This window comes from Suncus etruscus, chromosome 2 (genome assembly GCF_024139225.1).
Source record: "Suncus etruscus isolate mSunEtr1 chromosome 2, mSunEtr1.pri.cur, whole genome shotgun sequence".
Taxonomy (NCBI): Eukaryota; Metazoa; Chordata; class Mammalia; order Eulipotyphla; family Soricidae; genus Suncus; species Suncus etruscus.
In genome coordinates, this window is record NC_064849.1 from 104,692,077 (window position 1) to 104,709,993 (window position 17,917).

General features: G+C 35.0%; 1 protein-coding gene across 1 annotated transcript in view; it reads right to left on the reverse strand.

The window, feature by feature from the left end:
• OXCT1 (3-oxoacid CoA-transferase 1) overlaps positions 1-17,917 on the reverse strand; it is a 138,799-nt gene that overhangs the window by 37,660 nt on the left and 83,222 nt on the right. The window contains exon 13 of the mRNA XM_049767688.1: positions 17,162-17,237. Within this exon, the coding sequence (XP_049623645.1) occupies positions 17,162-17,237 (76 nt within the window). The remainder of the gene's footprint in view (positions 1-17,161; positions 17,238-17,917) is intronic.

The window sequence follows — 17,917 nt, forward strand, 5'->3', positions numbered from 1 at the left end:
CCCTAGCTTCTTTCTGAAGTCCATGAATCCCAAATGGGCAACATTACCTGATTTAAAATACTCAGCAGATCAAACTTACTATAGGTATCAGTATACTATATATTAGTATACTTACTATACTATAGTTATTGATCGTAATCTGCTAGATTACATTAATTCATTTATTTAAAGGACAGACAAGCAGAGAGAAGTCCTATGTACTTTCAGATTAAAAAGCTTTTCAAAACACAGTCAGATATTTTAGGACTAAACTTTAAAATATCTTCCAGCTTGTAAACAAACCATGCATCTTTCATCAACCTAAAAGCCACAATTTAAGAAAATTAAATTTCTTAGAAACTACATGATTATGAGTAGAAGTTACATTCAGGATGGAAATATGTTAACTGATAAAACTTCTAAATAGCAGAGTAATAAGCTTATTTTCAATAAAGTTCTGACAGTAAGAAAAATGTATCTTTAAGGGAGATATATCTCCAATATTTGCAGATGAGCTTTCAGGAGATTATTATTTAAATACTATGCTTATTTATATTCTTTCAAATGCATATTTTGATCCTTATCATTAATAACATGGCCTTTACCAGAAGATGGTGTTCCAAAACAGACTTAAGACCCAACTCATAAGAGCAACTCATCAAGATGTGTAGATCAATAAAACAGATTTGAGAGTCCTGAGTTAAGTCCCCATATTTTAGTCAGCTAATCTACAACGAAAAAGCTAAATATGTAAAATGAAGCAAATAAAATGGCCTTAGCAAGTCTTGTTGAAAAAAATTCAAAATTAAATTAGAATTGTACCTCACATCCTTCATAAAAGTAAATTCAGGGCCGGGCAGTGGCGCTGGAGGTAAGGTGCCTGCCTTGCCTGCGCTAGCCTAGGACGGACCGCTGTTCGATCCCCCGGCGTCCCATATGGTCCCCCAAGAAGCCAGGTGCAACTTCTGAGCGCAGAGCCAGGAGTAACCCCTGAGCGTCACAGGGTGTGGCCCAAAAACCAAAAAAAAAAAAAAAGTAAATTAAAGATATCAAGATTAGAACAGAAACCATATAATACATTGAAGAGAAGAAAACATGGGCAGAACTCTCCAACAAACTAAAAGCAGAGGCATCTTCAACAAGATTACCACCGTGACAAAGACAACAAAAACAAAAATAAATAAATGGCATTACAAGAAATTAAAGGCTTTCACACAGAGAAACTCAAGTTCTAATATGAAGACATCCTACTGAATAGGAGAAAATACTTTCACACAACAGCTCTGGATTGCTACTCAAAATCTACAAAGCACTCACTAACTTAGCAACCAAAATATCCAATGACTTCATCCATAAAAGGGGAGGGTTGATGAGCAGATACTTCGCCAAAGAAAGCATATGGATGGCCAATAGGAATACAAAAACGTGCTCATTGGCACTTATAATTAGAAAAAAGCAAATCTAAACAATAATGAGATATCATCTTACATTTGTGAGAATGGCGTTTATCAAAAAATCTGAATGTTGGTGGGATTGTGGTGAGAAGGAAACCCTCACTGCTGAGAATGACAGGTAGTCCAATCTCTATGGAAAGCAGTATGGGTTCTCCAGTGAGTAGGAATAGTACCCCTAGATGAGCGAGTAATTTCACTTTTTGGCATCTACCCCCCAAATACAAACATAATTCAAAAGGATATATATACACCTATGTTCATCATTGTACGTAATACAATAGCTAAAATATGTAAACAACCCAAATGCCCAACAATAGAATGAATCAAAAAGTGATACACACACACACACACACACACACACACACACACACACACACAGAAATACTATGCATGAAATCTGAGGCAACAGGGATGAACTAGAGAATATCATGCTGAGTGAATTCAGTTAGAATGAAAGAGGCAGATAGAGGATCTCTCGCATATGTAGCATTAAAGATATACAGTGAGATAGCTACAAAACTGTAGGTTGATAATACATATATTGTCATCTACCTCTCTCCCCCTTATTCCTCACCCAATCCAGTCCAAATAAAGTTAGCTGCTTTGCCTGGTTTATTTTCTTTTTGTTGTATGTGTATGATTCATTAGGCTTTTAAATATTGATTTTTGCTTGTTTAACAACAGAACCCATAGTATTATTTTGTATTAGTGATATTGCCACACCAGCCCCACCACCAGAGTGACCTCCAATCTGTAATCCAAGCTCCCTATCCTGGTACTTTATAGCCTCCACTATACATCACAGTTCCGCTGACTGTATCTCAGGATTATTTCCTTTGAGTATTGGTCCAATCCTTTATTTTATTTCCTTATATTCCACAAATGAGTTGTTTACCTTCTTTTTGACTCATTTCACTAAGCATTATTCTCTCCGATTTCACCCAAGTTGTATTAAACTGCATGATTTCATCTATTCTCAAAATTCAGTAAGATTTCATTGTATTGATATGCCACAATTTCGTTATCCACTCATCTTTCAGTGGGGGGTGGGGAGTGGGGTGAGAGAGAAGAGAGAAAGAGAAAGACAGAAAGAGGTGAAGGATTTTTCCTTTAACCTTAGAATTCCACTAGATTCTTAACCCCAAGAACCATGAGCTGATCTAGAACTATTCCCAACAGGTTTACTAATTAACATGGTCAAATCCTGGAAGTTCTTCAGCACTGTTATACCACAAGTATTAATTATAGGGGTACAGAATGCAATCAAGACAGAAGGACAAAGTGCCCTTTCTTGAAATAATAAAAATAATTAAGGTGCTCCATTTTTAAATTGTATTTCAAAGGCGTTGACATAAAGTTCTTATTTTCATTAATTTATAAGTCATTTGTAATTTCAGTTTTGATTTTCCTTTTTCTATTTAATGCACAATAGGAAAGGAGTCTGTGATAGGATTTACGGGTTTTCTAACCTTTAACAAAGAAGTAAAACATATATATATATTTTTTTTGTTTTGTTTTGTTTTGTTTTTGTTTTTGGGCCACACCCAGCATTGCTTAGGGGTTACTCCTGGCTGTCTGCTCAGAAATAGCTCCTGTCAGGCACGGGGGACCATATGGGACACCGATTTCGAACCAACCACCTTTGGTCCTGGATCAGCTGCTTGCAAGGCAAACGCCACTGTGCTATCTCTCCGGGCCCAGTAAAACATATTTTTAAGGATGATTTGAATAATGTAATTTTTACCTTAGGGTTGACTTTTAGAAACTCATCTTCAGTAAAATAACTAGTTTTCAAGCCCCTTATATTACCACAGGTTTGAGTGTTTAATGTAATTTCTAAGTTATGGAAATTATCTTATAATTATTATAATCTGAACGGGAACAACAATTGTACTATCTCATATTTTTCTATGCAATCAAATTTTCCCCAATTTATCACATCTTCAGGAATGTGTAAATCTACAGTTTAATCATTAAATTTTAGAGTCAACTTCCCTTAGGCTTTATAGAAACTAAGAACTTAATTTAATATGAGACCTGCACTATACAGTAAGGCAGAAGATCAGGTAAAAAAGTCACATGTAACTTGTGTTATCATATTGTATATATTGTAGATTAAAATATTTTCATCAACACCGCAACACATTCCTTTTCAGATAATGCTGGATTGGATGGAAGAATAATTTGCATAAAATCACAATTATACAGATAAAACTAAACAGATTAAAATTAAACAGATAAATCCAGGTCTTTAAAATTGTTCTTGGGACAAATAATATATTTCTATTGCTTGCAATGTGCAGATCCCCAGCACCTACATATGGTTCACCTGAACAACACCAGGAATGACTCCTGAGTACAAAGCCAAGAGTTAGCCCTGAGCACTTTGGGTGTGGCTCTTTCTCTACACAAATTAAGATAAAATTTAATATTATTTGCTTTCAACTATAATCTAAATTTCTATGACCTGTACATGAAATAAAAGATTTGAATACATTTATAAACATGTTGAATCACATATAAAGTTATATTCATGTACACATTAGGAAAAATGGATCATGTACTTGGCCACCAAAGTAATATAAGAAAAATTGATTCACCTACAAACTTTGAAATTCGAAGGGAAAAAATATCCAAAAATTTTAAAAAATTAAACTAAATTAAAGTTACAGGAATGGTGAGATAGTAAAGCAGGTAAAATGCTTGCTGTGCATGCTGCTGACTCAAGTTCACTCCCTGTCACTACATATGGTCACCTGAGTCCTGTCATGAGTAATCCCAGAGCACAGCTAGTTGTGGCCTCAAAATTGCACAATAAAACAATAAAACAACAACAAAAAGCGGATATTACAAATTACCTAGAAATTAATGAGAAAAAAAAAACCTCGCTATATCAAAGTATACAACACAAAAGTTAAATTATTCTCAACATACCAAATTGTTCTACAGACTGAACTTTACAAGGCAGGAATATGGGATTACATAAAAACACACTGAATAAAACACAAAAATCACTCAGTTTAAAAATTATAGGATCAGGGACATAACTCAGCAGTAGAGAACATGTGTGAGGCCTTGGATCTAAGCCCCAACACCAATAAATAAACAAATAAGTAAATAAATAAATAAATAATAAATAGGAAAACTTCAAACAACCTTCTTTTTTTGTTGCTTCTATAAGTTAAAAAATTACAAACAGCAAAAAATAAAAGAGCATAAAATAAAAAGACCAATGCATCCTTATCAAGAAAATCCATAATCACAATCATATACTCACATTGCTTTGGATATTATGTTAAGTAACTAAATATGGTAATATGGAACTAAGAAGGAACATATTTATTATTTTCACATAAGAGACTTATAATAATCAGACTCCAAAAATATAACAGAGTATAAAACATTAATAAAGTAACTGAAAAATGTCAAGATGCTGAAAACAATGGTTTTTCTTTATGTTAGTAGAAAATAATGATTTCTCCAATATTGGCAAAAAGTTAAAAATTATAATAAAATCACCAGAAAAAATATTGTAGAAACTATAAAATAATTATGACTAAGTATAATGAAGGGACAGAGACCTAAATAACTGCAAAGCTATACCACGGTTTCCGTACAAGAACATTTGATTATTGCAAACCCACTGATATGCTTAGATCAAAATATTTAATGTATAGCATACAGCAGTTTTACATAGTCCAGTCTCTGGTTTCTATTTTAACATATTTACCACCCAAGAAAATGATCCTCTTTGTACAGAAAAGGACAATATTAGGGTTCAGGCCATTCTATGCAAGTTACTTAATACAACACTTTATATGAAAAAAAGTCTAGTGGCCGGAGCTGTAACACAAGTAGTAGGGCATCTGCCTTGCACACGCTAACTTAGGATAGACTACAGTTCGATCCCCCGGCGTCCCATATGGTCCCCCAAGCCAGGAGCGATTTCTGAATGTATAGACAGGAGTAACCCCTGAGCATCATTGGGTATGGCCCAAAACCAAAAAAAAAAAAAAAAAAGAACTAATTTTATTGACTAAAAACTATCCCATTCATTAGAAAAAGTAATTTCAGAAACAGTGAGTTGTTTCAAAGAGTCTTTGAAAATGCAAGTGCAAGGTTTATTGTGTTGGGATATTTATTGTAAAAGTAAAAGGTTTTTACCTGATATTCAGGGAAAATAGCAAACTAAAAGATAGGAGAGATAAACTGCAGTACTTACTGTCAGGGTCACTAACTAGTTTTGACACCTGAAAAAAATCACTTCACTACTCTGGATAAAAGTTCTTCATCAGTAAAATTAGGGTGCTCCACATCACTAATCATCAGGGAGATGTAAATCAAAACAACTATGAGGTACCATCTCATGCCACAGAAATTAGCACATATCACAAAGAATGAGAACAAGCAGTGCTGGAGGGGATTTGGAGAGAAAGGAACCCTTATTCACTGCTGGTTGGAATGCCATCTAGTCTAGCACTTATGGAAAACAATATGGAGAATCCTCAAAAAAACTAGAAATTGAGCTCCCATATGATCCAGCTATAACACTCCTAGAGATATACCCTAGGAACACAAAAATACAATTCAAAAATCCCTTCCTCATACCTATACTCATTGCAGCGCTATTTATAATAGCCAGACTCTGAAAACAACCAAGATGCCCTTCAACAGATGAATGGCTAAAGAAACTGTGGTACATATACACAATGGAATATTATGCAGCTGTCAGGAGAGATGAAGTCATGAAATTTTCCTATATGTGGAAGTACATGCAATCTATTATGCTGAGTGAAATAAATCAGAGGGAGAGAGATAGACACAGAATAGTCTCACTTATCTATGAGTTTTTTTTTTAAGTAAAGACATTATTGTAATAAACCTAAAGACAATAGATTAGGGGCCAGAAGAACCAGCTCACAATATGCACCTCACTATAAAGAGTGGTGAATGCTACTAGAGAAATAACTACACTAACAACTAGCATGACAATATTAATGAATGAAAGAAGTAGAATGCCTGTCTGGAATACAGGTTGGGAGGGGGAGGGGTGATCAGGGCCATCGGTGGTGGGAATGTTGCACTAGTGAAGGGAGGTGTTCTGTTTTTGACTGAAACCCAACTATAATCATGCTTGTAATTATGGTGCTTAAATAAAGATTATATAAAAAGTAGTTCCTTAATTACTGGAAGAAATTAAGAAGTTATTTCCTTAATTCTTTATGTCTAGTGGGAAAATAAAATTAGGATTTAATAAGGGAATCTAGATCTTTCAGGAATAATGCTAAATATTTTTGGGTAAGATGATATAGTGGGTGGTTTACTTCAAAATAATCTGGGAAGAGAAGCAAAGAGAATGTAAGTGTAGATGAAATAAGACTGACACTGAATAGATAAAAACTTAATTTTCTTATCCTTTTTTATACATATTTACAGTAAGAAAACTACTAATAAAAATGCTGACCAAAATTTACTCTAAAACCAAAAGACAAAAGTGAGAAATGAAGAGTTTACCCAATGGAAATGCCAAGTTCAGTTGTTAATGAAATAGTCTTCAAGATTCATTAGCCTTTAACTTCTGGTCATCTTATCCTCAGCCCTTTTGACTTTATTCTGCTAAAGAACTATTATTTTTTTGTTTTTTAGTTTTTTTTGGGGGGGAGGGGCACACCCATTTGATGCTCAGGGGTTACTCCTGGTTACAGGCTCAGAAATTGCCCCTCGCTTGGGGGGACCATATGGGACACCGGGGGATGGAACCGAGATCTGTTCCTTGGCTAGCGCTTGCAAGGCAGACACCTTACCTCTAGCGCCACCCGCTGGCCCCCATCAGCACCATTATTTATGAAATTACTAGTAATGTGTTTCTAGGAGATCTCGTCTATGATTTTTAATGTTTCCTCTTCTTTTCAATTGGGTTATTTAATGAGAATGAGGATCCAGCAGTTACACAAATTTAACATTATCTAAAGAACTATTTATTGAAGAGACCAAATTTTAAAATAAATTAGCACAGAACTATTCATAATATTTATTTTTAGATTTATATACCTGTAATGAAGGAAGACATACAGTTTTTGAAACAAAGATATGTCAACTTATCAGTAACATAAAATTTTATAAAATTTCAGGAGTTCATCTCTCCTGATCTATGTGTGTGCAGGTATCATCATATCTACAATGAGAATTTTTTTTTTAATTTTTTTTAAAAAAAGAGATCTCTCCCATATGAGGGATCAAAAAAGAAACAGAAAAGGAGCAATAAATGTTAAAGATTTTTGAAGATTTTTGTCTATAGAGCTGAGCTTACTTGGTGGGGTCAGCAGGTGTTGGGAGGGGACATTCAAAAACTGGTGGAAGGAAGTTGAGATTCTGGTGCTGGGTGTGGTATTAGAATGACGCATACTTGCAAAGTATAACAGTACTATAAATCTGTTTCTCTAAAACATAGTTTAAAATTTTTAAATATAAATATAGGGAGTGGGGCAGGAAAAAAATAAAATATAAATAAAACTCCAACTTGAACTAACAATTATATAGCACAAATCCTCCCAGTTGTAATAGATTTGACCCCACACTATAAAGAAATAGTTTATCCATGGATGTACACGGAATCTATTATGCTGAGTGAAATAAGCCAGAGAGAGAGAGAAAAACACAGAATGGTCTCACTCATCTATGGGTTTTAAGAAAAATGAAAGACATTCTTGCAATAATAATTTTTAGACACAAAAGAGAAAAGAGCTGGAAGTTCCAGCTCACCACAGGAAGCTCACCACAAAGAGTGATGAGTTTAACTAGAGAAATAACTACATTCTGAACTTTCCTAATAATGAGAATGTATGAGGGAAATGGAGAGCCTGTTTAGAGTACAGGCAGGGGTTAGGTGGGGAGGAGGGAGACTTGGGACATTGGTGGTGGGAATGTTGCACTGGTGATGGGTGGCGTTCTTTACATGACTGAAACCCAAACACAATCATGTATGTAATCAAGGTGTTTAAATAAAAAAAAAAATAAAAAAAATAAAAAAATAAAATAATAGAAAAAAAAAAGAAATAGTTTATCAAGTTTACAGAAAATGCTTTAAAAATGTTTAATTTCTGATAGTTTTGTTTCCATCATGAAAGACATTTGTTAATATACCCCTAAAAGGACCTGTGGCAAAATAAAAGCTTTGAAGAGTCAACTCCTAGTCTGAGTTTTTTTTCATCTTTAATCATAGGGCTGGTTATAATTTTTACAATGTTCTAAAAGATTTAACAGACTATAGATAAATAAACAGGTTAGCATGTAGCCAATGGCTTAATAACTGTTAATTCCCTCCTTGAGAAAACATTAGATTTATAATATGGCTAATTTTTAAAACTTAATTACAGCTTCTAATAATTTTTCTTATAAAATTAATATTCCAAATATGTCAGTGTGCAAGTATTCTTTTAGTGTGAAATATATTGGATATAAATAATACAATTAAAGGTTAGTTCTCAACCAAATGCTTTCCAGCTGATCACAGATTAAAAGTATTGTGGATAACCAAATATAGTATCCAAATAAAGAATAACAAACAGTTTGTTTCTATTAATACCTAAATTCATAAAATTGGTTCTTTTTTTTTCAATGTGTGTTATCTATAATATCTCTGTACAAGAAGGAATATTTTTTTGTTCTTCAAAATTCTGAAAGTATTAAATGTGCCTCTGATTGGCATAGGAAGTAAAGAATATGTACCCTTTCCATGCCAGCAAAAGTGCACAGGGTCTGTGTGCTTTCATTCCCTTCCTAGTAGAAAAAGTAGCGCTTGGCTAATTCCAAAACAGAATGGCTTTAGCATCACCCCAGCCTGCAAGGAGCATAGATGAAGCATGCTTCTACATATAAGGACACTGAACTGAGAATGAGCTTATAAGGGAGGTAAAAATGGAGCAGCGTACCTACAGGATGGAACAGCATTCACTAAACCAAGAAGGCAAAGGAGCAGAAACCAAATGCTAAACTGGAAATATTTCTGTCCTGTCTTTTACTAATGCTCAAATATGAGTGCTATGAAACTTATGATATGCAAGATAGATGTTGAAAAGAAGCATTTTCAATAGTGCCCAGGATACAAGAGCCACCCACTGAGTGGGAGAAACTATTCACCCAATACCCATCAGATAAGGGGCTAATCTCCAAAATATACAAGGCACTGACAGAACTTTACAAGAAAAAAACATCTAACCCCATCAAAAAATGGGGAGAAGAAATGAACAGACACTTTGACAAAGAAGAAATACGCATGGCCAAAAGACACATGAAAAAATGTTCCACATCACTAATCATCAGGGAGATGCAAATCAAAACAACGATGAGATACCACCTCACACCCCAGAGAATGGCACACATCACAAAGAATGAGAATAAACAGTGTTGGCGGGGATGTGGAGAGAAAGGAACTCTTATCCACTGCTGGTGGGAATGCTGTCTAGTTCAACCTTTATGGAAAGCGATATGGAGATTCCTCCAAAAACTGGAAATCGAGCTCCCATACGATCCAGCTATACCACTCCTAGGAATATACCCTAGGAACACAAAAATACAATACAAAAACCCCTTCCTTACACCTATATTCATTGCAGCTCTATTTACCATAGCAAGACTCTGGAAACAACCAAGATGCCCTTCAACAGATGAATGGCTAAAGAAACTGTGGTACATATACACAATGGAATATTATGCAGCTGTCAGGAGAGATGAAGTCATGAAATTTTCCTATACATGGATGTACATGGAATCTATTATGCTGAGTGAAATAAGTCAGAGAGAGAGAGAAAAACGCAGAATGGTCTCACTCATCTATGGGTTTTAAGAAAAATGAAAGACACCCTTGTAATAATAATTTTCAGACACAAAAGAGAAAAGAGCTGGAAGTTCCAGCTCACCTCAGGAAGCTCACCACAAAGAGTGATGAGTTTAGTTAGAGAAATAACTACATTTTGAACTGTCCTAATATTGAGAATGTATGAGGGAAATGTAGAGCCTGTTTAGGGTACAGGCGGGGGTTGGGTGGGGAGGAGGGTGATTTGGGACTTGGGTGATGGGAATCTTGCACTGGTGATGGGTGGTGTTCCTTTTATGACTGAAACCCAAACACAATCATGTATGTAATCAAGGTGTTTAAATAAAAAAAAAAATTAAAAAAAAAAAAAAAAAAAAAGAAGCATTTTCAGAGAAAATGGCCCAAATCTAGTTCCAAAACTCTTGAAACCATTGGAAAAATGAAAGTGTCCATGATGTACACAGCTGAGGATTTTGTAGGAAGAAAATTGAAGTGTGCAGGGACCTGTACCTCAACTCCACTGACAACACAGAGCCTCGAGGCCAAGCCTTGAGACCAGGGAACAGTTGCCTGACAGTCACTTAAGAAAGTTCAAGAGAACTTGGGCTCAGCACAGGATTTGATGCAGGAGACCAGATTCAAGCCTCAGCCAAACAACAACAAAACCATTTTCGAGACCACCACCATCACTGAAGGTAGTAGAAGAATGAATGCATGAGTGTATCTTCTCAAATATGAGCCATGTAGGACAGTCAATCTAACCATGCTTCAGTATTTTTCTCAACAAAACACTCCAAAACAAAGGCCTATAAGCAATGATCTACATATAAAGTAGATCAGAGGAAAAATAGGACTGCAGAGAGGCATCCAGCCATCATGCATCAGCAAAGATGCAGCCAAAGCATTCCAAGAGGAGTGCCCAAAGACTTCACACAGAAACAGAGAGAAAATAATCAGCTTTAGACATCTTCAAGGACCAGCAATCACAGAGATAGCAGATGTCATTGCCAGTCACCAGGCATGTCAGAACTTCCCTGTCACCATCCTCACCTTCTCTTTCTCCTGAGCTTTAACTCTGATAGTGTCAAAGACTGAGTTAGGAGGGAAAGAAAGGAAAGAAGCAGCAAAGAACACCCTCTAAACATCACAAATGCAGACAAGGAGCTGCCTGTTGCTAGGAAGCAGTGAGCTAGACTGCATTGCTTTTTGTTTTTTTATTTAAACAAATTTATTACATACATGATTGTGTTTGAGTTTCAGTCATGTAAAGACACCACCCATCACCAGTGCAACATTCCGATCACCAATGTCCCAAATCTCCCTCCTCCCAACCCAAGCCATTGCTTTTAAAGGCACCTGGAAACACCAGGCACTGCTTTGGACTGGTTCCTTTCATTCCTCAAACAAGACTGTGTTTGTGAATCAAAGTGACCCAGCAACAGTTTATTACCTGAGAATAAGCTGAAATGCCAATGCAGAGGAGAGCCTCTCTAACTGAATAAAGTTAAAGTCACCAATAAAGATGTAAAACTGAGGTTTGACTTCATTCCACAGGTACAGCTTATTCAATATAGTTAATACACAAAACACACACATATACTTGTTACAGACAGTCTTAGACACAATCACTAGCGCAGAGAAGAGTCATGGTCTCTTTTAAATCAATCCAACATAGCAGTATTAAAATGTATTTGATAGGAGATGATCACTAAAAGCCAAAAGGAAAGTCTTCAGAATAATAACAAATGAAAAGCAGAAGAGTAGGCACTATCTCGCCCTTTATACTGTATGTAACAAAGGATTGGTTTTATAAAATTAAAAATTATACACCTAGGAAAAAAAGCTGATAGCAATATTGTTAGTACAGAAGAAATAACATGTCACTATTTGTCCAAGTTCAGGCAGGAGAGATTGATCAGTGGGATAGGGTTCTTGTCTTACACAGAGCCAATTTGAGTTCAATCCTTAGCAAGTCATATGAACCCCTCGGTCTCATCAGGCATGAACTGAGCACTTCTAGATATGGTCCAAAAAAAATCAAGATATAATACAAACAAAAACTCAAAACTGTCCTTTTAGGGTTTTATAATATGGCTAAAGAAACAGTGGTACATATACACAATGGAATATTATGCAGCCATCAGGAGTGTTGAAGTCATGAAATTTTCCTATACATGTAAGGACATAGAAACTATTATACTGAGTGAAATAAGTCAGAGGGAAAGAGAATGACTGAGAATAGTCTCATCTATGGGTTTTAAGACAAATAAAAGAATGTACTATTGCCCAGAGACAAGGGATAGAAAAACTGGCTCATGATATGAAGCTCACCACAAAGAGTAGTGAGTGCAGTTAGAGAATAACTACACTAACAACTACCATGACAATGTTAATGAGTGAGAGAAGTAGAATGCCTGACACAAATACAGACTGGGCGGATGGGTGGAGGGAGATGGATGCATTGGTGGTAGAAATGTTGCACTGGTGAAGGGGGTATTCTTTTGGTGACTAAAACCCAACTACAGTCATGTTTGTAATCACGATGTTTAAATATAATTAAAATAATATAAATAATAATTAAAATAAAATAAAAAAGAAAAGTATCTAAGTAATATATACTAGACTTTAGAAGTTATAACTCTCTATATAGCATCTTGTCAAACAAAAGCATGTGCAAACCAAAAGCTATGGATATGTTTAAATAAAATTTCTTTGACAAAACAAGCTCTGAATCAGATTGGCTATATTGGCCCAGTTATAATAATAACTACATAAATGCAGAGAACTGTATTTGTTTTAAAAAAGAGTTGCATCTTCAAACAAATAAAATGGTGACCCCTTCATTATAACATACCAAATAAAAAGTTACTAAATGAAAGAATTAATTTAATCGATAGAACAAATATCCAAGTTAAACAAAATCATTTTACAAATGAGTAAAATATGACCAAATGTGTGGCAGAACCAGCGTATAAGCACAGTTCTAATTCTGAAATATTCCATATATTTCTTTGTACATTGATGTTGTAAAATCACCAGTGAATATTTGTAAAGCTATATAAAAATTCACACATGTATATTTTCCACTGTCCTTTATCCTTAGTCTGGTTTGTAATTTCCTGAGCCTTTGGATGAAATGTATTAGACATGCTAACAACATGCTAACACTATTCTCTATCACTATGTTTATATCCTCACCTACAATGTAATCTGCACTTACATATTTATTTTATTTCATAGTTGGACCAACATGGATGCATCTAAACAACTAGTTTAAATCTTGAACACAAAGAGCAGAGAATCAGCACATTTTAAATAGAAATATGGGGGCTGAAGAGATAGCACAGCGGTAGGGTGCTTGCCTTGCAAGCAGCCGATCCAGGATGGATGGTGGTTCGAATCCTAGCATCCCATATGGTCCCTTGTGCCTGCCACGAGCGATTTCTGAGCACAGAGCCAGTAGTAACCCTAAGCACCGCCAGGTGTGACCCCAAAACTAAAAAGAAATAAAAATAAAACAACAACAACAAAAAGAAATATGTAAAAGTCCAAACCAATATTACATGATCATACAGGTAAGTAGCAGACATGAATACAATATTAATTTATATGTATTTATTTTAGGGAAGCAAGATAGTTTTAATGATTGAAAGTTGTTTAGAAATATGTAAGGAGAGAGAAAAAATAAATACTTTTCAAGAGAGAACTGGGCTACCCGGAGTGTAAAAAGCAAACAGATTTAGAGATAAGCAAGCAAGATACATATTTTCAAAGGAGCACATGAACTTTAAAAAGCAAGCCTGCATTTTTTTAATGCACTGAGAAATAAACAAGTGAAGAAAAAACATACCAAAAATATTCTATGCTTTTGCCTCCTGCAAACTTTATTTTTCGTTATTTCATTATATTTCATGTGGTATACAGCAAACAGATTAAGTAAAACAAAAACAAACTTTTAGAATACAATGTCAATTAGTGGTTGCAAGAAACCAAGGGGAGGGAAAGAAAGTGGGTGATTGGAGACAAAGGAAGCAAACGGATGGTGAGAGCTAAGTGGACTGGTGAACTCAATGTAGTCTTGACATTGTTTTTGAAGATGCAGAACCTTCTATCATGTTAAACTATAAAACAATTTCACTTAAAAATAAAAGAGATATATTTTCTTTTTTTTTTTTTTGCTATTTTTTATTTAGGTTATTTTTCTAATATAATTTTTATTTTGATCATAGTGGCTTACATTTTCTGATGCCTCACTTGAATTCTCCCTTAAGGAGATGCAAGCTTAGCTCGTGCATTCCTCACAGACAGCAGCCCTACGAGGGGCCACTGCTTCATGTTCTCAGTAACCAGCTTCCATGGCTGATCACACACATCTGCTTCTCTTTACAAGTCAATAATCTATGGCAGCTGTTTTCCAAAAATAGACAACAGGAAGGCCAGAGCAGCTTTGAATGCAGAGTCAATGGATTCATTTCCATATTTTCATGGCATGCCTATGATTTTATTACTATCACAGTATATCAGGAAATGTAAAGGTACCAACTACTATTTTTCTCAAATTTTCCTCTTGAGCGTCACAGAACCTGAAGACTTATTAAAAGTGGTGTGTATTTGAAAATCATACTGCTTACTAAGAAGCTATTAATGGACAAGACAAATAGCATCCACAGCACTTATCTGCCTTGAAAACTTAATGTTTATTATAATCCAACATCACAATGATTGATGGGATGCCACTGTGTACAGAAACTCAAGGTTTACAACTACTAAAAGATTATTAAACATTTAAAAAAGAAAATGAAAACGATATAAAGCAAACTTTTCAGTTTGCTGACTGACAGATATTACCATAAAATTATATCTAAACTGTTTAAGTCAACAAAGGAAAAAAAAAGTCAGTGAAGCTATATACCACGGTAAGGCTGGATCTTTACCCATCGCCAAGCAGAGCAAGAAATGTATCCTCGAAGTGTTTGATTTTGGGTATCTAAGTACAAATTCAGAATAAGTAAGTTATACTCAGTACTGTAAAATACACTCAATTATTTCAGTGTTATTCTGAAACAATTGTTCTCTCTTTAACATGCCCTCTTTAAGCAAAGAAGATAGATATAAGAGTCACTGTAATGGAGCAATTTTAGTATTACATTTTCTTTCACTCAATACTAAAAAAATATGTATGCCAGCTTATCATTCAAAAGGGATAGACATAAAATTAAAATCAGATCTCTTCTAAACAAAAGCTCAAGGTCTTGACTCTCAAGAGCCCATATTTAAAACCGAATATAGGGCTAGAGAGACACTTGGCTTTACAAGCGTCTTAACCTTTTCTATAGAAGTCAGATGCCTTCACCTTTGTCATGCAAGGCACTTACTTTACATGTGGTTCGCTCTGGTGTGATTCCTGACACCACATGATAACCAGAGCATCATCAGGCATGACTCCTGAACACAGAATCAGAAGTCCCTGAGCACTGCCAGTTATGGTCCCTCTAGAAATGCAAAATTAAAATATACTCACATAAAGGAAGACGGACATGATGACGAGCTACTAAATGAACATAATCAGAAATGATGCTACTATACCAAAACAGTAAAACTCAACACAATTTTTTTATGCTAAATTTTTCTCAACACTCCTTCAAACTCCAGAGTTCACATTGCTGTCTTGCTCGGCATAATCCTTTGAAAACTCATGAGCTCCAAATTGTATGTTTAAAATTACAAAGCAATAAGCACTGATGTTTTAGTCCTTCATCGGAATCTCAACAAGCTATGTAAAAATGTGATTACAGGCAATAAAGTGGCAACTACCTACCTACAGTCTCAGTTTGAGCATGTTCAGTTCCACTTTGTGCTAAAGCATAACAAAAGTAAATTGTTTGTAGACTTTCATGATGCACAAGTTCCCTAACAGTAAGAATGTGTTAGAAAGAATTCTCTGCTCTATATCTGGGACCACTGTGCAAACTCAAAAATCACCAACAGTCCCCGGAAAAGGACACATTAAAAATGTTACTGCTTCTCATTAGATCAACTAATGCAATTACCTTCTCTGCTAGGTATGCCCACCTACTTTCTCATCAAATAACAATCCATTTATATAGTATATACCTTGTGATAAGCTCTGTATTAAGTACTTTGTAAGTACTTTTGATATCCTCTATCCATAAATTAGAACTGTACATTACCACCTTACAAATGAGATTCTTACAAATGCCTCAGGCTCATTGCTAGCAAATGACAATAGTGAGATTTTAATATAGATTTACAACCAAGTTGTAAAGCCAGATGTGACCCCTAAAAACATTTCATTTGCAACCTGGTTAAGGGTTTTAAAAGAATTTAACTACCCATTCAAAGCTTATACTTTGACCACTGGTAGAGTGGTTCTGTATTCCATAATAGAAGGCACTGTGGCTGATTAGTTATGAGGCCATCTGACGACGAGAATTTTAGTCATTGTGAATAATGAAAATAAATTAACAAAATTAATGGACATATTTGTTTCGCTTTGTAGTAATAAAAACATAGCTACATAGGGAAGGGGAAGAGAGTCAGAGGTAAATCAATTGCCTTACAAACATGAGGCCCTGAGTTTCATACCCAGTACCAATAAAAAAAAAACAACTTAGTTTAGATACATATGTGGAATTTTAATTTTATCAAAGTACATTCATTTATTTTATTCTTCTCTACCTCTTGTTTATCTATTTAAATTATTTGTCCTAGTCATCCCTCAAGCAGAAGAAATGAATATTTTTCATTCCTAGCAATTAAAATTCAAATAAGAAATACACAAAACAACTTATTATTTTTAAAAATAGTGTTCCTTAATTGTAATTTAACAATTTTTTCTTAATATTGCAAAAATCTAACTCAAGTACAATTAAGAAGATAAATGTCTACTTACAGGAATCATCCAGTTAGCCAGGTCACCATATTTGGAAACCTGCATTGCCCCCAGCATCGTTAGATCAACATGTCCCCTGAAAAAGAAAATAAAAAGAAAATATAAAACAAATTTCCAAGCTTTGTGTTATGGTTTCTGTTATTTTTTTGAAACTACTAGAAATTGAAATAAACAAATCATTCTATACAGCCCAAAATGCATTTGCTTCCATGACTGATTGCAAGTAGCTCAAGCTGATATTGAAGAACAGCCATTAAGAAATTGTATTGCTATACCATCTCCAAAAAAAAAAAAAAACAAATTAAAAACAGGTGTACATGGTGAAATAGTTTAATTGAAGGGAAAAAATGACCCAGTTTGAAGACAAATACTAGCAAGAAAATGAGCACATGGCTTATAGAAAAATGTTAGGATACTCAGAGTTTTAAAAATGCTTACTTCATAAAATAATCCAGGCCCTGTGCTTATCTAGCACTTGTTCCATTCCTTTGAGTTACCTCCCCAACAACAGACGTGTGCACTTTGGGACAAAATTAATGATTTTGGGTGGGTAGGTATGGTAAGTAAATAAGAAAATGAAAGGAAATTACTACCTTGCTATAAAAATGCTTACTTCAGTATAGTTGGTACACAGATCTATCCCAATATTCCACTTATGGGGCCCGAAGAGATAGCACAGTGGCGTTTGCCGTGCAAGCAGCCGATCCAGGACCAAAGGTGGTTGGTTCGAATCCTGGTGTCCCATATGGTCCCCCA